Genomic DNA, 27,712 nt, shown 5'->3' with positions numbered 1-27,712 from the left:
GTTAATTTTTAATATACGTTAAAAAAATTATTGCAATTAAAGGGTTAATCTATGTTGGGCCCATCTAAACCCAACCAATCAGTTACTCGGCCCATAATTGTAGCCCAATTACTAAAGAAGATATGAAATGGAATGGCCTGCAAGTGGATCGCAGAATCGGCCCGCTTCGATTCCTCCATCCATATAAAGTCGTCATCATAGCTAGGGTTTTGGAGCTCAATCTTTCTCACTGTCTGCACCACCTAAGCTCAACGAGAAGCACTTGACTCGCCCTCGTCCTCGTATAGTTATCCCGTGGCCATGGTAGAACTTGCTTACATATACCTCTCATTTCGTCTGTCTGTATTTCTGGCAGATATTTATGTTTCTTTTTTTTTTTTTTTTTGGGTTCTAACTTTGTTTTCTTAATATTTCAGATTATACCGGAGAAAAACCGCAGAGAGATCTGCAAATACCTCTTTCAAGGTTCCTTTCTGTCTCCTGCACTCTGTAATATTCACTTTCTTGTCACTTTGTTTTGGTTTGTTGTGGAAGTTAGTTTTGAATTTTCTTCTATGCTTATAAATACTAAAAGTAATTTAACAGGCAGGGTAATTACTTTAATAGCTTGTTTTGTCGTAGTCTTAGGAACTTTCATGATTGAGAAATACCATTTATATGCTGGAAATTAGGTACTCGGCCATTTACTTAAATAAAGTTCTATCGGGAATTGTTATCAATTTTCTTATTTTCTTTTCTTTAATATCCGTGTTTGCCGGTGTTGTTTAGTGCTTGGTAAATTTAAAAATGGGATTGAAACCTTGCTTACCTCAGTACAAATTTGAGAAACCATGAGTCCATATTGTTATCAAAATCTAACTTTGGGTTTTATTTTGAATCTAAAGAGGGAGTTTGTTATGCAAAGAAGGACTATAATCTTGCCAAGCACCCAGAGATCGATGTGCCAAATCTGCAGGTCATCAAACTGATGCAGAGCTTCAAATCTAAGGAGTATGTCAGAGAAACCTTTGCGTGGATGCACTATTATTGGTACCTTACCAATGATGGAATTGAACATTTGAGGACTTACCTCAATCTTCCATCAGAAATTGTGCCCGCTACCTTGAAGAAATCCGCAAAGCCTCCCAGTCGCCCTATGGGTGGTCCCCCTGGTGATCGTCCACGGTAATTTAAGCTCTCCCGAAAATTCTTTCTTTCTTTCTCATTGTTAATGTGGCTAATATTTCATGCCTGTGACTAATATTTTATGTCTATTTCAACTTTTAGTGGCCCACCTCGCTTTGAGGGAGGCTCAAGGTTTGGTGATCGTGATGGATACCGTGGAGGTCCTCGTGGACCTTCAGGTGATTTTGCTGGTGAGAAAGGAGGGGCACCTGCAGATTTTCAACCTTCCTTTAGGGTAAATATTTTCTCACTCATGGAAATGTTATCTATTATTTTTCTTCATTTCCTGATATTCAAAATCTATGTTTATCTTCGTATTATGAAAGCTATTTGGTTTGATATTCGGGTAAATAGTAGATAGCATGCAAAGCTTTCTTAGTATAATACTTTAGTCTTACTGAATCATTATATTAGTGGTTATGCTTGCTTCTACACTTGTAATGCTTCTGTTTTGGTGTTCTTTTCATGAAGTTAGGATCCCTGTCTTGTCAATTCATTGTTCAGTTAGGGTATAAATTACCTATCACATGTACCCTTTACTTGTATGTGGGGTACTTCTGAGTGCTAATACAGTCGTAAAGGGTAAGTAAATGCTTTTGTAATGAAGAAGAGGATTTTTGGCCTACTGAACTGGTAGAAGTAGTCTTTTGTTTTTTGTTCAAGTTTCTAAAACGGTTATACTTAATTTGCTTTTTGATCTGGTTCCATGGGATTGTAAAAATTTAATATGTTTTAGCTACTGCATTTTGTACTGATCAACAAATTTTTATCTGCTCGGTATGTGATTTGTTGTTCTTAATCCTGGGTTTGACCTTGGTGCGGATGGAATTTATTTCAGAAGGAATTTGGCTGTTGCGAAACAATTCTGAAAACTTCTTTTGTTTTTACCATATTGCAGGGCTCTGGTGGAAGGCCTGGCTTTGGTCGTGGAGGTGGAGGTTATGGTGGTGGTGCACCCCCCAGTTCAAGTTTTTCTTGAATCCTCATTGTTCAATAGGAGGATTTTGTTACTAAATTTAGGGCTTACGAACTTACTGAGGAGAGATGGTTTAAGTCCATAGAGTGTGTTCTTCCCTACTGGTTTGTTTCTGGGATTGTAGTAGATTTAGCAATTTTCTTTGGATTAGCAAAGCAATTAATGAAGTTGGGTTTTTGAAACGAGTGCCATAGAAAATTGTTGTTATAAATTGTGCTCGTTAGTTAAATATAATGAGATCATCAGCCTGGATGCTACTATGTTTTTAATTTTTTTATTTTTGAGTTTTTTATACGTTCAGGACAACAAAACCATGTCCAAGTCCATTTCTTTTTTATTTTACCAAAATAAAAAATCCACTTTCTTTTTCTTTCTTTTTTTTTTTTTTTTCGGTTGTTTTGTTTTTAGCACCTTTTAGTTTGTTTTCTCTTTATCTCCCTAAGAGTGGCTGCGATCAGTCTTTCAACATGCCAACGCAGCCAATGTTCAGTAAAGGTTTCATTTTCAGTTTCATTCTCTTTGGTTTTTTTTTTTTTTTTTTTTTCCTCTCTCTTTAAAATTTGCAGTTCATCTACTTTGACAAATTTGGTTCTCGTTTCCATTTGTTTCCAGAGTTGCAACGTTCTATTAAATTGATAACAATGGTGTCCTTTCGGACAATTTGGTTTAAATTTTTTAAATTAAAAATCTATATTGGAATGTATATCTTTAATTGAGACCTATACCATATCAGCACGTCGATCCAATGGTAATTGATAAGTTGCATTTTTCCAATGAATAGTTTTAAACAGACAGGATATTGCTCCAACATTAATGAGTTATGAAGTTATGGTAAAAATTTATCCCAAAAAAATAAAAAGAAGTTATGGTAATTATTATTGGTTATGATACTTTTTAAAACAGCCCCCATTTTTTTTTTCTTTTGTTTTTTTTTTTTTTTGGGCTAAATGTAAAATAAGCGTTAAGATTAACAACAAGAGAGAGATTCCTAACCGAATAAGCTTTTAAAACTTCTCTTTTTCATCTTAAAAAAATAATAATAACAATAATAATAATGAATTGAATTAAAAGTTGGAGATCTGTCTCTTTAATTATTTTATGGAAATATAATTAAATTGGACAGAGATCTCCTCAGCAATTTCCTTTTCTTTAGAATTCCAAAAATTATTTGCACCAAATGTCACTTTTAAAATTTCTTGAAATTCATAAAATAGGAAAGAAACCCTCCACATATAATCCAATTTTTCAAAAAATTAAAATAAAAAACGAATATAATGTTAATGCAAAAGTTTGGTTCTGATGTGCATCGACTACCCCTAGTACTCCGACGTGGCAGATATGCATTGGTTGAAAAAAAAAAAAAAGAACTAATTTAATTCGGCTGCTCCAGGAACAAAGTCACTGTTCTCTCTCGGCCGAAGTTGGAAGTCCAAGTCAACGGACCAAACTCCCGGCGTATTTTAGCGCCATTGTACCACCTGTAAGTTGCCGGTGCAGTGCACACCATCAAACCCTATTTTTTATTTTTTATTTTTTTTGTTCCGTCACCGACTCTCTGATCCACGAATATTCCTCCTTCATCAGATGGCCTCGAAAGCTCTGAGAAAGAGGCTTAATAAGCGATCGGACTCCAAGCCTTCCCCATCGAACTCTTCCACCATGCCAGCTTCTTGGCCTCCGCATCTCAATAATTACAGAAAAACCTCTGTCATCTTTTCGGTTCTTCTAATTCTCTCCGTTTTCGGTCTTCTCGGCGTTTCCTCAAACATGTGGAGGAACTTGAAACACGACGCCGTATCTACCCCTGTTTACTCGATCGAGGTGGTCAATGAGTTTCCTCACGATCCCCAAGCCTTCACTCAGGTTTCGTTCATTCCCTGAAACATTATTTCGTATTTTTATCTTTTTATTTTGATGATTTCACAGTTAGTTGTGATTATCGAAATTTTGAATCTTTTTGCCTATAAAATTGGTTTTTACTTCATAATTCGTTATATTGCACGCGATAGATTGAATACAAAGCAAAATATTAAGTTTTATTTATTTATTTATTTGTCTGTGTTAGTGCTTCATTTGAGAATTACAGGCTATAGCACAGTAAGTCATACACTTCAAAAATTTAAATGGAATTAATTTTTATGGTGATTATTCTTTTGTGTGTGAAACGCCTAAATGACAAAATGCTACTCAGGAATATCTAAAACCTGTGTCAATATGCAGGGGCTTCTTTATGCTGGAAATGACATCCTATTTGAGTCAACTGGGCTTAATCGGCGGGTAAGTTTGCCTTATTCCACAATCTTGGCCTGTAATTTTATTATTATTATTATTTTTAAAAAAAAATTCTTGAATATTCTTAATGGCACAGTCTGCAAATTGTTTTATCAGCAGTAATCTTATGGGGTTTTGATCCCACTCTTTTTCTAAAATGACTTTCCTACTTTTCGGGTTTTGTTTTTCCTTTTTAAAAATGTCATCTTTTTGTTATAAATATTAGAGTTATTTTGAAATTTTTTTTTTTTTAAATATTTATTTAACCATCTATTCTACATTGTTTCAGTCATCTGTGCGACAGGTAGCTCTTCGAACTGGGAAGGTACGATAACAATGTTTTGAAACTCTTTCGTCTATTTATAGCTTTGTACCCATATTCATATGAGATGAATTAAATTTTAATAGTAAATAAGTTATATGATCCCAATTTTTGTCAATAATCAAATGGTGAGGATAGAGCTGGTTAGCTGGTACACTGCCGGAATAGATGTCTTGTTGATATTGTGTTTGTAAATAACTAGATCTTACCGATCAAATTAATGTAAATGTGGGATATTAACCTAGTGGAATCTGAATTTATCTGAATCTTGGCTGTAACATGGAAGTAAGCATTAAATCCAAAATCATTCTTGTATTTGATACAGGTCGAGGTTCTTCATGAGATGGATGATTCTGATTTTGGTGAGGGTTTAACTCTAATTGATGAAAGGTCAGTAAGTAAAATACATATTACCATTTCCTTCAACTGCTTGATTATGTGATTTTAGTGTGGTTGACATATAAAAGAATAATCCACAAGTGCTAATCTAGTAATTTACATGTTCTTTTTGTAGGCTTTTCCAAGTAATTTGGTTGAAGAAAACTGGTTACATATATGACAGAAATAATTTAAACAAAGTTTGTGCTTTACCTTCATTCATTTTCTTCGTATATATATATATATATATATATGTACATGTACCTCTATTTTCTTCTTTCTCTCCTCCTATATATAATGGCATCCCATCTAGAGTGGTAGTTCCACAATGGTTTAATTGCCAAAATACTGTTGTTCTCATCTAGGATTGAACCTATCCATTTAATTTACATCTTGTAATTGAACCGATTTGTCATCGTTAACGTGCATTTCTACAAAATTTTGGAGTGAATTGTTGTGTGGGGAATGATCTGTCTGTCATAACTCTTCCGGCACTTTGTTATATGCAGCTTGTGAAGTTTACTCATCAGATGACAGATGGTTGGGGACTGGCAACAGATGGGAAAGTGTTGTTTGGAAGTGATGGGACGTCAACTTTGTACAAGATCAACCCTCAAACATTTAAAGGTTTCTTTCCTATTTAGTAGCCACCTTCTTCCCAAATCCATTGTTGGGAAGTTTTTTCTGCATTAGTTCCTTATGATTTAATATTCCACTTCTAGCAGCAAACATGATAGGCTTTTTTATTTCATTTTATTCTTTTATTTTTTTTAATTTTTTATCCATACTTAATGAACCATTTATATCCTGCAAAGTTTGGTTGTAAGTTTCCTCATTGTTTCCGTTCTCATGTTTATCCATTAGTTCTTCATCTTTCATGCAGTCATTAATAAAGGAATAGTTAAATTCAATGGCCATGAAGTGCATAACCTAAATGAGCTGGAGTTTATAAATGGAGAAATTTGGGCTAACGTTTGGCAGGTATCTATTTGCACTGTACTACTATAAGCACATGTAGTATTTCTTTCATAATGATTTGAATCTTCTTTTTTTCTGTCTTTTGGTGACCATGCAATATTTCTTGATTAAATGAAGTATGTCACCACATTGGAAAGTTGGTGATGCTTGAGTATTACTTGCAGTTTCCTGTATTGGCTTGCATTGACTTCTGAGATAACACATTCTTATTGTGTAGACAGACTGCATTGCTAGAATCTCGCCAGAAGGTGGCAGTGTGCTTGGATGGATTCTCCTTCCAAACTTAAGGTTCTTTTTTTAATTTCTTTTCTTCGTAATTAGTTAGACTGCTGTGATTGCATTTCTAGTAATGGAATGTATCGAGGTCTCCCCTTGTTTGGTGAAACTTTGACTTAATTGACCTTTATGTTTGCAGAAAGGAACTGATAGCTGCTGGGAATAGTGTAAGCCCTTAAATCAGACACTATTTATTCTGTTCTTGTGAAAAACAGTATTACTTTCCTGGAACCACATTTGTGAACTTCTTGTTTGTTTCAGTTGCCTAACATATATGCAATTTTACAACCTTCTAGGGGATCGATGTTTTAAATGGCATTGCTTGGGACAGCAACAACAGCCGCATTTTCGGTATGTCATTTTTTGAACCTTGAATTGTTATTAGCACAAATAAATAATATATCTTCAGTGGAATATGTGAACCGTATTGATGTCGTATGTTATATGCTATATAGTAAGGTGCTATAGGAATTGTTTCGTTCTTATGTCTTATAAATGGTTGTAGGTTTTGCTTCATCATCATATGCTAGCATTCTGTATTCTGCTTACCATTATCCTCTTGAGTTATTTAAATTATTCATGATTCGCAAATCTTTAATTTTCAAGTAGAACCCTCTACATGTTACCATTTAAAAAAAAAAGAATATATGTAGAACCATCTACCTGAACTTGCGGATTAGTGGTTTCTTTTGAACATGGCATAATTCTCAAAGATAACTAGATTCCTGTCCTACTCAAGGACAGAAACTGCTTTGTAGGCATTCATACCTATATATTTTCAGCTTGAATTGTGTGGAGAACATTCTTTTCAATCTCTTTCAACTGTAGGATTATTGAGTTTTTACAAAATTAATGCCTCACTGTTGCATCTACTACTCTTCAGTGCTACCCGTTACTTTGATATTTTGTTAAATGAAGGGTTCTATTTACTCCTTTTCTGTCTTGCTGCTAGATTATGGTATGGCAACAGATATGATACTATGATGCCTGGAGTGGCATGATTGTGCTATATATATTGTTTCATTATATTATATTATGATTATTTATTTGCTCTATTATCCGGAAATTTTGATGGGTCAATCTTGCATTTAATAATACTCTCTACTGGATGTTTCTTGAGATTGTAACATTGTCTTGTCGTATATGAATAAACCCCATATATATGGGCAGTGACAGGAAAGTTATGGCCAAAGCTTTATCAGATCAAGCTGCATCCAATTAAAAAGAATTTGAATGCTGGAGATATTGAAGAGTTGTGCTTGCGAGCGGCAATCCATTTCTGAAGCCATGAGCTGCTGCTTCACTGAAGTTCTTCTACTGCAAGGCTGTTCAGGAATATTATCCAATTGGATTTGATTCTATTGAAAGGTATATTTTCTCCTGCAAAGCTTTCCGACACACAGGAATATAGATCCCAGAAATGCACTCATTGTTGTAAACTAAACCCACAGAAGCAACTACCCCTTAACCGGTGTATAAATCAATATGTAACTAATGGAGTTTTGAATGGCCATAACAGAGCTCAGTTTCTTTTCATCTTATGTATATCTACATATATGAATGATCACATTTGTTGGCGCATCACTTTAACGTTACATATGTGCGCAAAGGTGTTGGCCAATTTCAGGCTCTTTTTTAATCATTCCTTCAGTGAACCAGGACAAAATATTGGCTAAATGGATTTAATTGGCATGAGGGCTTCTGGATAACCGAGGTGTCAAATATCCTCATTTTTCTTCCGTGTGCCACTTTCTTTCAATCGCTGGAGGTTGTCCTTTGTTGGTGGACCATCAAACGGTGCATTTAAAATAAGAAATATAACTCCTTCCTAAGATGTTCATGGTGGTGGAAAAGTTATTGGTTTTCTTTTTTTCAAAAGTGGAACTTTGTTAACATAGTTTGCTAGTCTAAATGACAAATTAAATATTAGGGGCTTTCAGAATATAGCTACATACGTGTATATATGTATGTATATATATTAGCAGAGGAAAGAGAAATTTCTAAGGCGATGGACTATGCATTTTTCTTTTTTTTTTTCTCTGATTTGGGCCTCTGGTTTTTCAGCTTTAGAACCGATTGGGTTTCTCATACACGCGGTGTGCTGTTGCTTAAAGGGCACAGGTTTATTTTTTCTTTACACAAAGCACAGGCATAAAGAAACTGAACATAGCTGTTGTCCGGGTGTCACTCATACTCATTTTCAGTAATATTTATCTTATCTTTAAAATATTTTTGAAATAGTATTAGTTTTAGCGTAGAATTTTTAAGAATCTAAAATCTTAATATTGGCAAAACTAAATAACATTTTTTATACAATAAATAAATTATTTCGAAGAAAAATTAAAAATATAAAAAATACTTTTAAGTTTTATATGAAATTTTTTCTTAAATATATATATATATATATATATATATATATATTCCTAGCCCTTAACCGGGGGGGATTCAGAAATTGTGGTGAGGAGAGTATTGTAAGGTGAGGCCGATTAAGAATGATTTTTTTTTTTTTTTTTTTTTCAGCGAAGCCAGCATTTTCAAATGCCACTACTATTGGGGCAACTTAGGTAGAGAGAAGAATATTATAACAGATGATGTAGATTACTCCACACTTCTGTATATAGATAGAGAGAGAGTTGGAATCAAGAAAACGATGGCTTTGATTTCGTTAAAAAAACCAAAAAAAGAAAAGAAAACAATCGCTTTGATACTAGTTGTCCTTGCCAGGCCTCCAAACATTACATTTAAATTTTAAATTCTAAAACTAATTACTTATAATAAGTTAGAAGTATTTATGTAACAAATTTTTTTGAACCCCAAAAAAACATATCTTAAAATGAATTATGATAAACAATTAAAACGAATAAAAAAAGAAAAAGAAGACAAAAATAGATGAAATGAAAAACAATCTTAAAATTCTATTAAGACAAAAAATATTAACATTCATTCAAATTTAAAACTCAAACAAATATCAAAAGTTTAATGTATAAATCTATACTAAATTTAAACGTGCAATATAAAAACCAAAAAATTAATTACCTTTATGAAATATCAAATATGATATTATGCATTATCTTTATGATAAATAAACGATTTATATAAGGATAAACATTAAATTTAAAGGCTTTTAAAAAAATAAATTTAAAGAGTCAATATATCATTTTTTTCAGATTTTGTAGTTTTTATTTTTATTTATTTTATTTATTTTTTATTTTTTTGAGGTGAAAAATCAATGGGGATGTATATTAATATATTATGGGGTATGCAAAAATTTTGGGGCCGTGGCCCCTGCCTTCCCCACTTGAATCTACCCGTGGCCTCAACGGGGCCTTTTCCCACTTCCCACTAATCTTTCGCCGGTTAGTTGGTAACTAAGATTTGAATTTTACCAAATAGATATTGTTAAGCTAGAGTTTATAAGATTCTTCTCCTTTTTTGAGTTTTTAATTTTCTTATTCTGTTTTGCTGCTGAAAAGAAAAAAAAGAACATGACACAAAGCTAAGCTGCTATGCTACCAATTTCCATGTAGCTCATAACCTCATTATATGATCTCCTTCAACATGGTTTCCAACATTTCATCTGTCAAAGAAAATCTCTCAAAGCCAACACCGTTTGGTTTCCAGTTATGGGTTTTGCTTATATTTTTCATTTTCTTGTTATCCATATTACTAATCATTTTCTTCTTCCTCTTTCGATGTATCATCCATCGCCGCAGAAAAAAATCCTACGAACCCCGTTTGTGTTTCCCTTCAATAACCATTTCTTCGAAGGATCATCATCACAATGCTTATAGGAGCACTTCGTCACTTGACAGGAGGCTGCTTCCTCTTAACATTTCTGAAATAGAGATGAATGCAAGGAAGTTGACAGATCATGGACCTGTTTTGTCAGATCATTTGTTCAGACAGGGCAGTAGAACAACGCACAGTAGTATGATAAATGATGTTGGATCGATGGGTAAGTACTCACCGGTCGTAAGGGAAGTATGGAGGGGAAGCAGGTTTAGTCTGAAAGAGATTGAGGTAGCAACAAATGGCTTTGCTAAAGAAAATTTGATTGGAAATGGAGATTATGGTAGAGTTTATCACGGTATTTTGTTTGATACTACTCGTGTGGCAGTGAAGAGGATATTGAATAACAGGTATTTATATGTAACTCATTCAACTTGTACTCAATGACTAAATTATAATTAAGCATGATATGGTAAATGAATGTTCCTTTTTGTCTCTGAGAGTTTTGCTCATTGAAATTTATGAAAGAAGTTTGTTTTGGTCTCTTTGATATCTATGCCAATACTAATATTCTTTTATTCAGGTTTTGTTCCTTCAGTATTCTAATGAACGGAACAAAAAAAAAAAAAAAACCATATAACAAATCCTTGTACCCTGAGAAAAGTTCTAAACAGCCAAAGAAACACCTAGAATCAGATAGGACAGCCTCTGGTTTTACAGGGTGTTTGACTTATTAATTACTTAGTTGATTGGTCGCCAGAGACAATTTGCCTTGTGAACACTATTTTCTCACCATGAAATTAGATGAACTAGTATGTATCTAAGATTCTTTTTGCACCCAAATGCGTGGATATATGAAGTGGCGTTGAGATTACATGAACTAATTCAGCATCGATCACAATTAGTTTGGATTATGACACGAATTTGAAATAAACATGTTCTGTTTTTCATGTTGAAATAATAATCAGCAGTTGCGATGCTGAGGAGTTTATGGCAGAAGTGAAGGGAATAGGACACGTTAGACACAAAAATCTGGTAAAGATGCTTGGATACTGTATAGAAGGAACTTACAGGTATCAATTTTTATAGTTTTTAACTCCAAAACCTTCAATTTCTTTTACCAAATTAATCTAAGAAAATGTTTCTGTTCATCTTTAATGATGAGACAATCAAACCCCTTTCTTTAATTTATCCTTCTTATTAGGATGCTTGTGTACGAATACGTAGACAATAATAATCTGCATAATTGGATTCATGAATGTTCCTCACAAGTCAGTCCTCTAACATGGGGCATCCGAATGAAGATTATTCAAGGAATAGCAAAAGGGTAAGATGTTGGACCCTAAATTGAGGATAAATTTGTATTTTATTCTTTTTAGCTAATCAAAAGTGATTATGTTAGTGCAGGTTGGCCTATCTTCATGAAGATGTTGAACCAAAGATTCTCCACAGAAGCTTAAAATCAAGCAACATTTTGTTTGATCGCCAATGGAATCCTAAGATTTCTGATTTTGGCCTTGCTAAACTCTTTGGTCCAGACTGGGGCCTCATGATAATGGAAACATTAGGGTCAGCTTACGTGCTTGCGAAGATATATACTTTATGACCATGCTAAGATATATACTCTATGACCATATATATTTAAAGATTCGCTAATTATGTAATAAAATTTTATGAATTTTCAGATACATAGCACCAGAACAGGCAACTCCTGGTGCTTTCACCGAGAAAACAGATGTCTTTAGCTTTGGAATACTGATCATGGAGATAATATCTGGAAGAAACCCAGTGGATCATAATCAACCGCAGGTATGAAAATTATATATAAATGGGTTTTTCTTTCTTTTTTCAATACTTTTAACATATCTTATTTATTATTCATTGAATGACCAAGATTTAAATGCTACTGTAGCCATATCTGGTTGACTGGATGAAGTCAATGGTTGCTAGTCAAAACATTGCTTATGTAGTGGATCCAAATATGCCTGAAATGCCTTCTTCAAAGGAACTCAAGCGCATTCTTTTGATCGCTCTTCGTTGTGTCGATCCTGACATGCAAAATAGGCCTAAAATGGGAGAAATCATTCACATGCTTGAACCACGCGACTTACTGCTTGGTGATGTAAGAACTACGAGACCAACTATTTTCATTTTGTTTTTGTTTTTTTTTTTTTTTTTTTTTTTTTTTTTTTGGTCTTGTTTTTCTATAGCAGCAGCTGAAATTGGTTTTTTACTGTTTATAATCTGTTTTTGTTTGGGTAATAAAGGATTGCCAGGTAAAGAGAGAGGATTCTTGTTGTTCTAGCCCAGAAGATAGTCATAATGCTGCAAGTTTATGTGAGAGCCCCTTAGATACACCATCAGTAGAAAGCAGTACCAATTGCTACCAGAAATATTACTTTTGAAAATGGTATTCCTTGCTTTCTTCATCCACTTGCACCACAAGATTTTCCTTTTTTTTTATTTAGGCATTTTAATCTTACAGAGAAAACTGCCTCTATTATATTAGTTTCTGCTCATTCATTAGAATTTAGGTTGGTTAGCATGTTATTTCCATTCGTTTGTACATATCCAAATTGTTGAGGACTAATTCAAATTTTCAGACTTAAAATGCAAAAAGATGTTGTATTTAATGTTGTGAATATCCTGGACGAGTAAAATCTAATAAGGATCCAATCTCATAAAAGGACTTGCGAAATAAATTTGCATTATTCATGTCTAGAACTTTAATTATTGGAGTAGGAGATAAGGAATTGAAGAAAAGAAAAGAAAAGAAAAAGAGAATTCAATCTTTATTTGTATCCATAATATATAACTTTAAATTTTCAAAACATTTACTTTTTCTTTTTTTCACTTTTTTAAGTTATAGATTTATTTTTCTCTCCCTTAGTCAAAACAGTTGTTACTAACGCTTCTTTTTCTTCTCTTGCCCTTCTCCCCCAATAATTTAAGCATAGGGCATTATGTGTGTGTATATATACATAGACAATGAGTCTCTTATCCAAGAAAATTTGTTCAAGATTTGTCGTGGATTAAATCGTATCACCAACAGGTTAGTTATATTTGATTAAAAAAAAAATAAAGGCTTATTGGCGGATATAATTTGATCTTGGCCAAAAATTTATCTAACTTCCTGGATAAGAGAATTTCATGTGTGTATGTGTGTGTGTGTGTGTATACATATATATATATATATATATATATATATATAATATGCTGAGAAATCAGATGTAATGAATAGATAAAAACAAGTCTATTGTTGCAAAACAACAACATTCTTCAGGAATCCCACTTTATATAATTTCCTAGTCTCCATATGGGGAATCATCTCTAATCTAAAGATTATTAAAATGAAGCACAACTAGCTATATACTAGTCATGATCTCTCTCATTAGAATTGAATAACATTAGAGCAACTCGTCAACTTTAAATCGTCAATGGGCAACTTATCCTCAGGGAAAGGACATTCCAGATCTTTTTTCTCAGGCAACAAATCACATGCCTTTGGAGTCACATCGCTAGTAGCTCCCTCAACATTAGTACAATTCCATTGCAATTCCTTTGGTTTCTCAGTCAAAGAGATTGTAGCATTTGAAATGCAAATTCCCTTAAAAGTATCACCCTCAATTCCCTCCAATCTAGCTGAGTAAGTCACATTATCAGCCTCCACATCTTTATAATTTATGTTGTCAATCAAAGGCAGTGCTTTCGGGTCGAATCCAGGATCCGGGTGTGACCCATAAGAGCCTGTCATCCAAAAAACATACTTCATGGTCTTCAATACCAATCTTCTTGCATATATGCCCTTCACATAGCCTCCTCTTCCAACTGCTGTTTTGATCCTAATACCCGACTGAGTATTAATGGCCGTGATGTCTTCAGCTCTAACATCTTCGATTCCTCCGGACATTTCACTTCCAAGAGCAATTGTGGCACTGTCTGGTGAAATGCATGTAACCCTTCTGATAGAAAGCTGTTTGGTTGGCATTCCGAATTTGATTCCATATTGATCCCAACCACTCTTAACCGCTATGCAATCGTCCCCAGAGACTATGAAGCTGTCTTCAATTCGAGTATTTGAGCAAGAATCTTCAAAACCAATGTTTGTTAGATTATGATCAATTTATAATTACGATCTTATAGTAAGTAAGACGCCTGACCAATTGATAGTAATATTTATTGGTGATGGTACAATAAAATGTACGCACTAACTAAAAAAATAATATCTGGTTTACTCTCCAATTGGGTAATGATTTATGCTTAATTAGAACAGAGTGATCACCTGGGTCGATGCCATCTGTATTGGGCGAGTCAATGGGTGCAAGGATTGTTAGCCCTTGGATTACTATAGTGCTGTAAGATTAATTACATGTCACAAATTAATTAGTATAACATATAGTATTTTTTTTTATTTATTTTTTTCTTTGGACTCTAAGATTATTGAATGTGAAAATAATAGTTTAGCACCGACCTGCTGTAGATGGGGTGGACGAACCAAGATGGAGAATTAATCAAAGTAAGATTAGAAATGAGGATGTGATCAGAGTACATGATTTCGATCAAATAGGGGCGAGTGGAGTTCAATTTTTCCTGACGGAACTTGTCCCACCATGATTGACCCTGTCCGTCAATTGTGCCGTTATTACCTAATGAATCGCCATTAATTAAACGCAATTAATGAATTAACTCAGCCAAAATTAGTCCTAAGTAATTAATGCAAAATAAATAAATAATAATAATAATAAAATATTGATAATTAATTAATTACTTACCAGTAATGACGACGTCGGTGAGGTTTGTTCCAAAAATGAGACTGCTGAACCTTCCGTCTGGGGCATCCCTTCCCCTACCATAAGAAGGCAATACCTCTACTTGTGGCCATTCTGACTCATCCTGTCCGATTCATTCATCATCGTCACCCACCATTCAAATTGTTACATAATATTTTCTTATTATATATCTAATATAAAATTAGTTTTAAATTTTTAAAGCGGATTTTAAATAAAATAATAAGATAAACAATAATTCTGAATTTGAATCCTTATTTTAATTCTGAAGAATTAAAATTTCAGATTATACAAAATATATAATTAACTAATACAAACATTATAAAAATTATGTAACCATGTACAATGTCACGTTTTGTTGTACCATGAAACTGATTAAAAAAATAATAATAATCTATTAAAGGGGTGAGAGAGAATTAAGGTTGAATATGTGGATTATGCATGTTTATATATTTACCTGAGAAGCAAGAATGACAGCATCCTTATGGAGGAAGAGGGTGAAATGGCTGGTGAGATTGAAGCTTCCGGTCAACCATTTGCCCGGCGGAACAAGAAGAAGGGCACCACCATCAGATGCAAACTGGCTGAGATGATCAATGGCTGCTTTGAAGGCCTTGGTGTTAGAAGTTTTGCCATCGCCAACGCCTCCGAAATCGGTCAAAGCAGCGCTGTGCTTTCGGCATGAGTTAATGGTGGTGTAATCCACCTCCACAGAATTCTTGTTGTTTAAAGGCCTATAACCCCCTGATCTGCTTTCCACCACTCTTCCTGATAAACATACTATTATTCCCAATATCATCAATATTATATCTCCTCTCTCCATTATCTGTAAAATAAACTAATTAAATCAATATTTAATTTAGAGATTTTTATATATTAGATATATAAAATTCAAATTATATAAATGAGAATGATGCAGAAGAAATTGAAAAAACTGACATGGGATTTTCTGGGCTCCATGTTTATCTGTGCTATAATGACAAAATGGGGGAGGGGTGGTTTAATTGTGTGTATGGAATAAAAGAAAGAAACTGAAAGAATTTATATACAAAGTTTGAGATTGAGAGCCAATATTTTTATGGAAATAAATCTGTTGAGGGAGAAAATAGCTATGTATAGCGTGGATTTAGCTTTTAAGATAGACAAGAGAAATAAATAAATAAATAAATGGTCAACTTAGGTAAAATTTGACGTGTAAGTAAAGTAGGTTATGAATTATGATGACTGCGTCTACGTGCATGAGGATGAGGGTGTTCATGGGCTTCCGTTATTTTATACAATTTCATTTTAATTTAATTTGGGTGGTAGACTCATTTATGATAGTTTCTCTTATATAATTAATTTATTTTATTAACATTTTGATTTAATTTGGTTGATACTCATTTATGAAAATTTTCATTTATAGATTGCCCTGCTTTTCCAATTAATTGATTAATGCATAGGGTACAGGACCCTCTTTATTGTTGTCTTAATTAATTCCACAAATTTGATATTTTTATGCACGATTCTCTTCCGTTTTTGTATATTCATATAAATTTGCTTGGTTAAATATTGGTTTTTTTTTTTAATGAAATTTTTTGGTTGAATTTATTACATAAAAAGATATTTGCTTGGAGAATTATAAAAATATACAAATAAAATTTTTGTAATAAAGTCCTAAAGATTTCGTAGTCCACGTGGTTTTGTTGATACTATATATGATATAATATGGTATCATAGCATGGAATGAAATCACATATTTCTATAGAAAGCTGTGCGTATTCAATCTGAGATGAGATAAGATCTTATGTAATGATGTTTGGTGCATATATAGCAATATACTCTAATATTTTTACTGCTTAATGCCTTAAATATCTGTTCCTTTTAATTCTTATTTCATGCATTATTAATTATTAATTAAACCTAAAAATGTCTATTGTACTCTCTTTTTTCTGAAATAATCTCGTTAATTCAATATTATAATCCTTGTCCGTTAAAGAATATAATGGGAGGATAAATTCTTCAATGCCACTTATATTGTTTTTGTTTTGCAAATTATAAGATTTGGAGTCTTGAAATTTGAACCTATACAAAATAATAAGTCATAAGAGAGAAAATGGCACAATATACTCTATATTCACTCATATATATTATATATAAATGCTTAATTGAATCGAATTATTTTCATTTCAAAAATTACACGTCGATCGAAAACTGTTTTCAAATCCAGTCAGAAATGGTGGATTGTGAGCGACCGGCCATATTCTTACTTTTTATTTATTTATTTATTTTTGATAAATATTACTTAATTTGTGGAATAAGCAATATAATTCTGAGACGTTACTCTTTCCCCATAAGTATAAAACAACCTCAGCTTTGTTTTAGGAAATGCCAAAACTATTGTGGTTTTCAAATTAAAGTCAAGAAACGGATTTTCTTGTTTTCTGTTTTATTATATCAATCTCTTTTCAATCCAATCCATTAATCAAATGCATTTTTTTTTTTTCCTTATGAAAACTATTCGTGTATGTGTGTTTGTGCTTTTGTCATGAAGAGGTATATTATATATCTTGATACCTGTTGCAATCTTTTTGTATTTTTTTATTTTTGATTTTTGGGACCGATAGAGGGACGTTGCAATCTAAGTTGATGGAAATAATCATAAAATGCTATCATATTCAGTGCATAATTAAATATCTAATACATGAAAACAATTGTCATATATCTTATATGTACGGAAGAGTAAATGAAAGGCGAAGACTCGTTCCGTGGAGGATTTTTTTTTTTTTTTTTAAAAAAAAGTTCCGTGGAGGAATTTAACAGGTCATAAAAATTCAAACATTTATATTAGATATTTATTTATTATTTTATGAAATATTAAATATTAATTAGGTGTGGAAAACTACATAAGAATGGTTAGTGCGCTTTATTCTAAAAATAAATAACACAAAATTTTAAAAGATAAAAAGTAATATTTTCTATCTAATGAATAGTATCTTTTATAATCACTTTTTATTTTGCATTTCATTATAAACAATTATGATTTACCTTTCCCCTTTTTTTCTTATTTCCTCGAATATTATTTAAAAAAATAAATGATAAAATTATATTTTGTAAATTTAATTATAATTGTATATAAAAATTATATAGCAATAAATGAATTTATTAAAAGTTTTATATAATAACTGAGTTTGTTGGCTTTGTATATTTGGAAAGCCAAATCTTATTTTTTATTTTAGTTTTTCAATTTATAAAGTTTATTAGAATTATAAAAATACATATATGATTCTTTAAAATAAAAAACTGAATGCTTTTGAACATACTATTAAAAATGCCATAATATATGTTTTATGAGTTGATGTTGATGCAATTACATTTTAATTTTAAAGTCATATAAATTGCTTTGCATCACGTGGAACAATATGAATACATAATCATTCATCTTCAGACACTTATTTTATTTAAACCAAAAAAACAAAAAAAAAAAAAAAAGACAAACATTTGATATTTTATTTAAACAAAAAAAAAAACAAAAAAAACAAAAAGACAAACATTTGGTTTCTAACATCAGAAATAGTGTTACATAAAAACATTCGGTGTCTATCTTGGGTAGAGTGTCATGAGCTTCTAATGCTCGAATTGAACAATCATATTCACATACATCCAATCAATACGCGGCAATGTTTCAAAAGCAATTCGAGTCTTTTTGTTTGCTCCAATTGTTTCCTTTCACTTAATTATAAATTAGCAATGAAAAGGTCCATTTGGATCATAATTTAGCTAATTAATTGAATATATTTTCCATCAATAAATTGATTATTATAGATAATATATATAACCATGTTCAAATAAGATCATTAATATTAAAATTAATATCAATATTTTATTTTTTAATTTTTAAATCATATTAAATATTAAAATTTAAAATTAAATTTATAAATTATTAAATTTCAATATAGTTTATTTTTTAAAAATAGAATATTAGTACATAAATAAATTTATATTTTATTATTTTTAAATTTTAAATTACAATTTTAATGTAACTAAAAATATAAAAATTTAATATAAAAATTATTGAATTATTTTAATTTGAGTTTGACACTATATATATATATATATATATACGTCTTATTATCAACCATCTAAATTTGAGATTCATTATTCATATATGTATATATATATCACTTCGTTGTCGGGTTTTTTCGATGACTGGTTTTTTATCCATGCAAAATTGTCTTCATTGATTCTTTCAGCTTATACTCCCCATTTTGCCTATCTTTTTATTGGTCCAAAATCTACAAGTTCATTTGGTAGCCAATCGTTTGTGCACATTGCTGGTTGCAACTTGATAGAGCATTATACAAAGTTGACCCTCTCCGCACCCATTATTGGTACCTCCAGGCCCCACAAAAACAGGGTTAAAACCGTCGTAACAGGCATATAAATTTGCCAAACGTCAACTAAAGATGATCATCGATTCGACACGTGTCAGTTGTGGAGCCTTTTAACATTGGGCCAATTTGCGTACAGGAAGAGAGTGAAGTGACAGACTGTTTACCGAATAGCATCATGAAAAGGTACGACTAGATAGCGCGTACTACGTGGCACTATATGAGAGGATAAAAATGCCAGCATGGAAGCTGACGGTACAGTTTTTCTGTTTTGTTTTGTGATTCGCTGTCTTCTCCTTCGCAATCCTGCGGCGGTCCATCGGCCTCATATTCATATTCCCAGCATGACATAAGTATGCCCACGTATCAACCTCCACTTCCCAAATATTTTACCCTTTCCTTTATCTTTAATTACGGAAATACCAGCCTACTTTCACTGTGTTCTTTGCCCTCTTGACCTAATAATTCCCTTATCTGTTGGGAAAAAGGCATTTTCCTGCTGATGGATTTCAACTTTTTTGCTTTTTGTTTTTCACTTTTTATGAAAATGGATTAATTAATGACATCATTAGGGAATATAATTATTTTTTTGTTCTATTTTGTTTTGTTTTATGTGTTTTGCTAAGAGTTTTGTTTTATGCATGTTAGTATTTGTAACTTTTGTAGGTATATAATTTTACCAAAAAAAAAACTTATAAGTACATATTTTGTATAATTATTTTACAACTTCCAGACTATTACTGTCAATTAAATGGTTTCAATTTCCTCAAAAAAAAAAAATGTAATGGTTTCAACTTATATATTTATTTACTTCCTTCACAAACTTGTGATTAAGGTAATTATAAAAGTACAACAATTTCATAAAATTGTTTATCTATGACTCATCAAATTTCTGAAATGCAAAATCAAAAGGTAAAAACAGACAAAACATTTTATAACTGTTTATACAACTATGGAATTTATGAAGTCATAAAAATTTTCAGCTATAGTGTTTGCTTGAAAGATTAACATTACAATCATAATTTTTGTTTCTACAAAAACAAAAATAATAAAAAAATTTGTTTTTTTTTTTTAATGTTCTAATGCAGTGAAAAAAAAAAAAGAAAAAAAAAACAAATTATTGATGTGAAGAAAAGTGATTGAATGATTTATTTTTTTTATTTTTTGGGGATAAAAAGCAAAAGTGATTGATTTAGAGACGAATATTGTCGTGTCAAATTTACCGAAGGCTTAAACAGTAGTAGCCTACAGTAGCAGAGAGAAAAGGTGGAATGGCATGGTGGTAATTAAAGAACAGGAATGATGGCGTTTGGTAGTTTAGAAGAGGTGTTTTCTCATAGCTTCCAGTTGCATGTGAGTATTTTTTTAAGTTACCAAATAAAAAAATAAAAAATGCGAGTATTTTATTGGCACGAGTGCACAGAGAGAAAATTGTGGTCACAGTTGGAAGTATCCTAATTTCATTTTAAAGTCGGGGGAATGAAATTGAATTCAACGAACCTCAGAACCCGAAAAAACACGCTCACTCCAAACAAACAAAAACCCCCCACCTCAACCATCACTCGCAAGCCCTCACCGGCTAATCCCATCCCCTTCCCTCTCTTTCTCGCTTTCTGAGTTTTTTTGCACAATCTAAGCTCAACCCTTCGTTCTTCCATGGCGGCAGGAATCTCGGCCGCCATAACCCCCAAACCTTTCCGTTTCTTACAATCCGCTTATGTCTTCTCAAAACCCACCTCTTCTATATCTCTTTTCCCTCCTCCGAATCTTAGTCTCCACAGGAGTACAATCTACCGTGCCCGGAGGAAAATATTTTTCAGCGTCTGTGTGGTCCTGGAAGACCAAAAGCAGCGAACCCAGATGGAGAATTCGGTAGAAAAAGTCCCCGATTATAGCGTCGATTCTCAGATCTCCTCCACCGAACGCTTAGCGGAGAAGTTGGCTAGGAAGAGATCCGAGAGGTTTACTTACCTTGTTGCTGCTGTTATGTCTAGCTTTGGGATTACTTCCATGGCTGTTATGGCTGTTTATTACAGATTTTACTGGCAATTGGAGGTATGTACTTTCTCTTTTTTATTGTTATTATTATTATTTAAGACATGGAAAGTTTGTTTGGTTATCTCTCGCTGAGTGAAATCTGAAAATGTGTGTATCTCTTATTGGGTATAGGGTGGGGAGGTACCTTTGTCTGAGATGTTTGGTACATTTGCTTTGTCTGTGGGTGCCGCTGTAAGTACCTTATTCTTCATATAAGCCTTCGAAATTGAGTAAATTTTGACGATTGAAACCTGTAATATTGTTTTGCTGTGTATTTGTTATGCTGAATCGAATTGGGTATTGTTTGTTTTTAGGTGGGTATGGAGTTTTGGGCAAGATGGGCTCATAAAGCTCTATGGCATGCTTCTTTATGGCACATGCACGAGGTTTGCAATATAATTCTTCTAAAATTTAGCCCGTTTGGATGCCTAGAAAAACGAAACGAATGTAACATAGAACTTATTAATAATATATGAGCTGGGTTTTGTTTTTTACCTTCCAAAGAAGCATGACAAAAGGATTGAATTTTATCAACTCTTTATATATTTATTTTCTCTTCAATTTCTCAGCTATGAATCAGCCTTTCATTGTTAACAAGATATTAAATTTGCAGTCCCACCACCGACCCAGAGAAGGACCTTTCGAGCTCAACGATGTTTTTGCCATCATCAACGCTGTCCCAGCCATTGCCCTACTCTCCTACGGTTTTTTCCACAAGGGCCTTGTTCCTGGACTATGTTTTGGTGCGGTAAGTCACTCTTTTTTCTTTCTTTCTCTCTCTATAATCTTCTAAATCTGAAAAGAAACACTCTATTAACGGCTTTAATCCTTTTTTAAATCTATTAAACCTGTTTAGATTGTCGGGATCCTAAAACAAAATTTGATGACAAATATAACCCTGCATATTTCACATATTGACATAGTGACTTTTGCTCAGGGTCTTGGAATTACAGTGTTTGGTATAGCCTACATGTTTGTCCACGATGGTTTGGTCCACAAAAGATTCCCTGTGGGTCCCATTGCAAACGTGCCCTATTTCAGAAAGGTCGCTGCAGCACACTCGGTAAATATACACCAGTCATTATTTTCTTCTAGAAAATTTCATCGATTTTTTTTTTTTTTGGGTCTAAAAATTTTAACAACCTTATAAATATTTTAATATTGGTTCTTAATTTGTAATTATGTTAAAACAGAGATCAGGATTGTTATTTTTGTTATTTTATTTGTTTAATTAACTACCAAACTCTTAACTGTCAGATTTTGTTTGATCTTTATGTTTTGGTTTTTAGCTCCACCACTCGGACAAATTCAATGGTGTACCATATGGGTTGTTTTTGGGACCCAAGGTTGGTCTGTTTGTTTAAGTCTAAATTAATTTAATTAATTTCTATAAGCATACAAACTTTGGTTGTACCAATGACTAATATGTGTGCAATGTGATGCAGGAACTTGAAGAAGTAGGAGGACTAGAAGAGTTGGAAAAGGAAATCAAAAAGAGAGTCAAATCATCCAATGCTTAATGATTTATCATTTAGTTAATGGGACTTAATTCCCTTTTGTATTTACTGTGGCAAGTAATAGAGAACCCAAAAAAAAAAAAAATTTGAAGTAGTTTTGAAAAAGCTTACTGCTCTACAATATATATAAAAAAAGGAAAAAAAAAGAAAAGAAAAAAAAAAAGAAAAAGGGTCTTAGACTTGGTTGTGGGGATGGGTAAGCTTACAGTTTTGTGTGCAAGAACATACCATTATGCTGTACTACAGTTTTTTTTTTTTTTTTTTTTATAATGGAGGAAAAGTGCAGTACATATGGTATTTTTGTATATTAATTTGATTACTATTCTCAATCTTTTATCTAAATTTTTTCGTTCTTCTACAATTATATATCCGAGAATATGTTGGAGAAAGTTTGGTTACCCAAATTATTTAAGTGCCAAAAATGTGGATACGAATCTGCAAGAATATATAAACTATGTGGAAATCCCGAAACATGCCAAACTCATGTGAAAAACTAATTAAAATAAGAAAATCTTTCTTTTTGAGTATTGACTGGCAAAATGTTCCTTTAAAAAAAAAGGAAATAGACTATGAAAATTTCATCCCAATAGCTTTTATGCTGAAATTTTGACCGATGATTATTGTTTAAGTTTACTACATTTTCTCCTGATGTGTTATTGAATGTGAGAGTTTCTGAATTTTTTCTTTGTTCTTTTTTTTTTTTTTTTTTTTAAAGAGAATTATTTAAATTGAAAGAGGCCAAGGACTTGATTAAAGGATAGTTTGGCTTTGGCCCATCATATTCGATATCTTTGAAATAAATATAGAATGCAAATAATTAATCACACGGACAACTTTTTATTAATATTAACAAAAGAATAATTATTCACAAAAAAAGATTAATTAATAGAAAACATTAAAAAACAGACAAGATAGGCATAAATTATACTGGGAATCCATCCTTCTTCACCTAAAAAGCAAGAAAACGAAAGATGCCGTACACACCAACGTTTACTCCACGGTAGGTAGGTATGAAATTTGGTAACTTTATGATTTATTTTTTTATTTTTTTGGAAGAAACTTATAACTTTATGATTAAGTAAAACATGTTTATCTATAAATACATATTCATCGAATAATAAAACAAATATTGTTATTTATATTGCCCGATAATGTGACAGTTATACAATAATAAAGTGATTTTTTTTTTTTCTTGGGCTGATAACTACCACATGAGCAAGTGAACAGCCATGTCATTGTTATTTTAACACAGATGGAGCTGACAGGTAAAATTTTTGTTAAAAAAAAGAAGTAAAAAATCATTGTTTTTCTCAGGTTGAATTGTAATCATTACTTTTATGATTATATTACTTTAATCATCTGAATTTATCTCCCTTAATTAAAAGAGGAAAGTAATGATGTAAAATCTTGATTTTGAAAAGCTTTGCCCCTTTAAACAGTATAATATTGTTGTTATTGAAAAACAAAATGGAAGACAAAGTGGGAGAGACGTCTGTAAAATACTAAAACAATGAATTAAAAAAAAAAAAACGACAGGTGTAATGTAGAGAACAAAAGGTCAAAAGGGTCCAAGGCTAAAAGAGTAAAATTGTGGGGAGAAGTGGGAGTGAGTCAGCCACCTAGAACCAACCCAAGGTGGCGTTCCCTCATAAACCTACCGGCCATTTTGCTTTGGTCACTGGGGAGGCTACGTGTGAGCTCTCCAATCCCATATCGTTAATCCCAATTGGATCCCCAACTTCTATAAAGTGGCTCATGCACTTTCCTTTTGGATTGGAACCTCCACTTTCCATGTCATTTTATTATTATTAATTATTAGTGAATACCTGTTGAATGTTGACAAGTTCCAAATTTAAGGTCAACACACACAAAATTTATTTGGTCAGCAGGTTGAAAGAATTATGAGTTATTTAGCATTATTCTATTATAATATGCTCCCACATCAACGTGATATATCTATACATATATATATATATATATATATATATATATATATATATTTATAATAATGTCATCTTTCTTTTTCATTTTGACCTCATTCCAACAAAAGTGCACCCAAATGAATGTTGCCAAAATATTGTAATTCAATGAATGAATTGCATGTTTTGGAATAGTTTGGAGAGAGAGAGAGAGAGAGAATGAATTTTTGGAAGTGGAATTATTGTTTGTCGATTAGGAATTCCAACACGATTCATGTACTTAACGTTGTGCCAATCTCATTCCATTACCCATTACTGTGTGTCATCAATTCCAAAACCCGGAAGGATAATTACAATTCTTCAGAATAAAAAAGAAATAACAATTTAGAAAAGTTCAACTTTGTAGGTTTGTTTGATAATATGCATTGGGTTTTTTTTTTTTTTTTTTGCCCTTTTACTTGATTGATTGTAATTTATTTATTATTAAATATTTATTATTATTAGTTATGGATAGTTAAAGTTTATTAAACATTCTAATTAATAGCAAATTTTGGAAAAAATAAAAATAAAAACAACATAAGCAACAAATCAAACACATTTTTATTTTAATAAACTAAGGATGAGGAAATTCATTTACAAGTTTGAATTTAGAATCGAAGTTACTTAATAGGATTATCACGAATAATTATTCCAAATTAAACTGTCCCAGAAAATAAATCAAACACAATTTAAAATGATTTTCAATTTAATTTTTAAATTTATGATTATTTAAAATTCTAAGTAAACTTCAATTAATATTTTCTTAAAAAACAAAAAATAAAACGTTGCCAAGCAACATTTCAGTTTTCTTGGTTTGGTGAGAAAAAAATGTTGAAGGGAAAAGAAAAAAAAAATCATCATGTGAATACTTATACTAATTTTTTTTAGTAAATTGTGATGTTCCACTAATTTAAAAAATGGTTTTTCATGGATAGGAAGTTTGAAACGAATGGTCACGTAGGTGGATCAATACGATTGGTCGGCTTATATATTAATGTTTTCTTTCTTTTAATTTTTCCATCTTCTTTTTGATTGTGGATTTTGCCGACCGCCCAACTTAAAGTCTTAGACAGACAACGACAGTGGACTGGGCCATTATTGCTAATTTGGTCTCCCATTTTCTGCTTTTGGGAAATGTTAACGTTGTAAGCTGGCCACGTGTGCCTATTATGGATTCAATCAGGATGGCAAATAAAGAATAATTTTAGATATTGGTCGCTATCTTCTAACTTTCATTCCAATCCAAAGACACAATCCGAAGAAGAACCAAAAAAATAAAAAAATAAAAAGAACATACTGTACACAACACGAACATACTGGTAGGGATCGATTAGAATGGTTTATTTTCTTTAATTTTGAAAATGCTTGAATTTATTTTTATATATTTTAATTTAAAGAGTCAAAATAGGTTTAAAACAACTCTCTCTAATGCATTATTTATTTTGACTAGTGAAATAAAAAATAACATTCGACTATTCAAAGCAAATAACCAAAGTCCACAACATTAAAAATAAAAGTTAAAAAAGTAGATAATCAAAGTCATTATTTATTTATTTCTTGAAGTTGAAGAAAAAAAGTCATAATTTATTTGAATATTTCAATAAATAAGAACAAAAATGCACTGCGAATTTAATTTTAAATAAATATCTCAAGTCTGCATACTATCCAAAGCAACTAAAGAATAAAGCAAAGATGACAAAGAACAATATTTAAAGTGCATAAAAAATATATATATATATATATATGTAAGAATAAAGATTAGATTACAGAGCTTTATATATAAAGATTTAATCTGGCGGTAAAATTATTGCAAATACACATGGTTAGAATGGGCCAGGTAGCTTTAAAAAAATAAAAAAATAAAAGTTAAAAGAAAAAATAATGGGAATTAAGAAAATAAATAAGAAAAAAGTTTTATCAATCTACCCTTCATAAAGACTCTTTTGGCTTTTGTTTCAGAATCAAATATTATAATTTATTATCTCAATCATCGAGAGGGTAAATGAAATAAATGCTAAATTGACTTATTTGTTAAGACATTTATAAAAAACCTTGAGGATTTTTTTTTTTTTTTTTACAATTCGAAGAGAAGAATTTTATACAGTATTTATATATTATTATTTAAATATATGAAAAAATATATAATATTTTTAATATATAAAATATTTATAATTTATACGGTCTTAGTTTAAGTCTTTTTTTTTCTACAAATCGCTTACAAATTTAACATTACTTTGTAAAAATTTTTATAATATTATTGAATAAAACTGATAGTTATAAAAATTTTACAAAATTTTATTTTCGAATAGAACATTTTTAGGTAATGTAAATATATGTTCATAAGAATATTCAATTTCATAATTATGAACGTTTTTAAAAATATTCGGTTGTATATTTCTGAACATATTTAAGATATTCATTCACATATTGTTGAACATTTTTTATATGTTTGTCTCTGAAAATGTTTAGTCATACACTTTTGAATGCATTTAAGATATTTAATCTTATGCTTTTAAATATATATGAGATATTCATATTTAAAACCGTTCGATCTTTTTATTTTTAATTATATCTGAAATATTCAATCACATATTTTTAAACATATTTAAAATATTAAATTTCATACTTTTAAATACAAATATATTTAATTAGTAAATATCATTAATAATAATTTTAAATTTAAATAAAAATATAAATTTATAATGAAATTATATAGAATTCGTCCTCTATTTAAAACTATAACTATTTATAAAAAAAATAAAAAAAAAAATCTGAAAACATTTTAATTCGCTCCAACACGGTCATGAGAAAAAACGACACCGTAGCATGCCAAACACGTGTTTACCGGGAAATTTCCTCGCTTATTATAATTTTCTTTCTCTTTTGGTAGTAAACTAGTAATCAATTAATTGTTTTTTTTTTTTTTTGGGTAGCCGAAAGTGAATGAAA

At 31.4% G+C, this 27,712-nt stretch overlaps 5 protein-coding genes across 9 annotated transcripts; 4 read left to right on the top strand and 1 right to left on the bottom strand.

The window, feature by feature from the left end:
• Positions 1-161: 161 nt before the first annotated feature.
• On the top strand, positions 162-2,417 carry LOC107414743 (small ribosomal subunit protein eS10z). The gene is made up of 5 exons (XM_016022917.4): positions 162-303; positions 417-465; positions 885-1,164; positions 1,267-1,399; positions 2,063-2,417. The coding sequence occupies exons 1-5, from the start codon at positions 301-303 to the stop codon at positions 2,141-2,143; spliced, it is 546 nt and encodes a 181-aa protein (XP_015878403.1). The 5' UTR covers positions 162-300; the 3' UTR covers positions 2,144-2,417.
• Positions 2,418-3,459: 1,042 nt separating this feature from the next.
• On the top strand, positions 3,460-7,901 carry LOC107414740 (glutaminyl-peptide cyclotransferase). Of its 2 annotated transcripts, XM_016022913.4 has the most exons (12): positions 3,460-3,620; positions 3,725-4,003; positions 4,361-4,417; positions 4,701-4,736; positions 5,059-5,123; positions 5,248-5,311; positions 5,621-5,738; positions 5,995-6,092; positions 6,307-6,377; positions 6,505-6,532; positions 6,662-6,716; positions 7,536-7,901. In XM_016022913.4, the coding sequence occupies exons 2-12, from the start codon at positions 3,725-3,727 to the stop codon at positions 7,646-7,648; spliced, it is 984 nt and encodes a 327-aa protein (XP_015878399.3). In that variant the 5' UTR covers positions 3,460-3,620; the 3' UTR covers positions 7,649-7,901. The 2 variants fall into 2 exon arrangements, with proteins under 2 accessions (XP_015878399.3, XP_048326549.2); XM_048470592.2 differs by lacking the exons at positions 6,505-6,532; positions 6,662-6,716; positions 7,536-7,901 and having other exon boundaries at positions 6,254-6,361.
• A 1,924-nt stretch (positions 7,902-9,825) lies between these two features.
• On the top strand, positions 9,826-12,702 carry LOC107414750 (probable serine/threonine-protein kinase At1g01540). The gene is made up of 7 exons (XM_025072175.3): positions 9,826-10,504; positions 11,066-11,167; positions 11,299-11,421; positions 11,502-11,663; positions 11,780-11,903; positions 12,007-12,216; positions 12,362-12,702. Exons 1-7 carry the CDS (start codon positions 9,909-9,911, stop codon positions 12,497-12,499), a joined length of 1,455 nt encoding a protein of 484 aa, XP_024927943.3. The 5' UTR covers positions 9,826-9,908; the 3' UTR covers positions 12,500-12,702.
• Positions 12,703-13,323: 621 nt separating this feature from the next.
• Positions 13,324-16,013, bottom strand: LOC107414734 (probable polygalacturonase). The gene is made up of 6 exons (XM_048469527.2): positions 15,821-16,013; positions 15,339-15,707; positions 14,867-14,987; positions 14,566-14,740; positions 14,377-14,447; positions 13,324-14,183 (listed from the first exon to the last, which is right to left on the bottom strand). The coding sequence occupies exons 1-6, from the start codon at positions 15,839-15,841 to the stop codon at positions 13,486-13,488; spliced, it is 1,455 nt and encodes a 484-aa protein (XP_048325484.2). The 5' UTR covers positions 15,842-16,013; the 3' UTR covers positions 13,324-13,485.
• A 4,651-nt stretch (positions 16,014-20,664) lies between these two features.
• LOC107414761 (beta-carotene hydroxylase 2, chloroplastic) lies at positions 20,665-23,166 on the top strand. Of its 4 annotated transcripts, none has more exons than XM_060819719.1 (7): positions 20,665-21,306; positions 21,421-21,480; positions 21,603-21,674; positions 21,902-22,036; positions 22,226-22,351; positions 22,546-22,634; positions 22,734-23,166. In XM_060819719.1, the coding sequence occupies exons 1-7, from the start codon at positions 20,908-20,910 to the stop codon at positions 22,747-22,749; spliced, it is 897 nt and encodes a 298-aa protein (XP_060675702.1). In that variant the 5' UTR covers positions 20,665-20,907; the 3' UTR covers positions 22,750-23,166. The 4 variants fall into 4 exon arrangements, with proteins under 4 accessions (XP_060675702.1, XP_048326476.1, XP_048326475.1 ...); XM_016022939.4 differs by having other exon boundaries at positions 20,667-21,306; positions 22,578-22,634; XM_048470519.2 differs by lacking the exon at positions 21,421-21,480 and having other exon boundaries at positions 22,578-22,634.
• The last annotated feature ends 4,546 nt before the right edge of the window (positions 23,167-27,712 follow it).

Source organism: Ziziphus jujuba, chromosome 8, assembly GCF_031755915.1.
Source record: "Ziziphus jujuba cultivar Dongzao chromosome 8, ASM3175591v1".
NCBI classification, from domain to species: Eukaryota; Viridiplantae; Streptophyta; class Magnoliopsida; order Rosales; family Rhamnaceae; genus Ziziphus; species Ziziphus jujuba.
The sequence above is the reverse complement of the archived record's forward strand: the minus strand, read 5'-3'. Positions and strand labels throughout refer to the sequence as shown.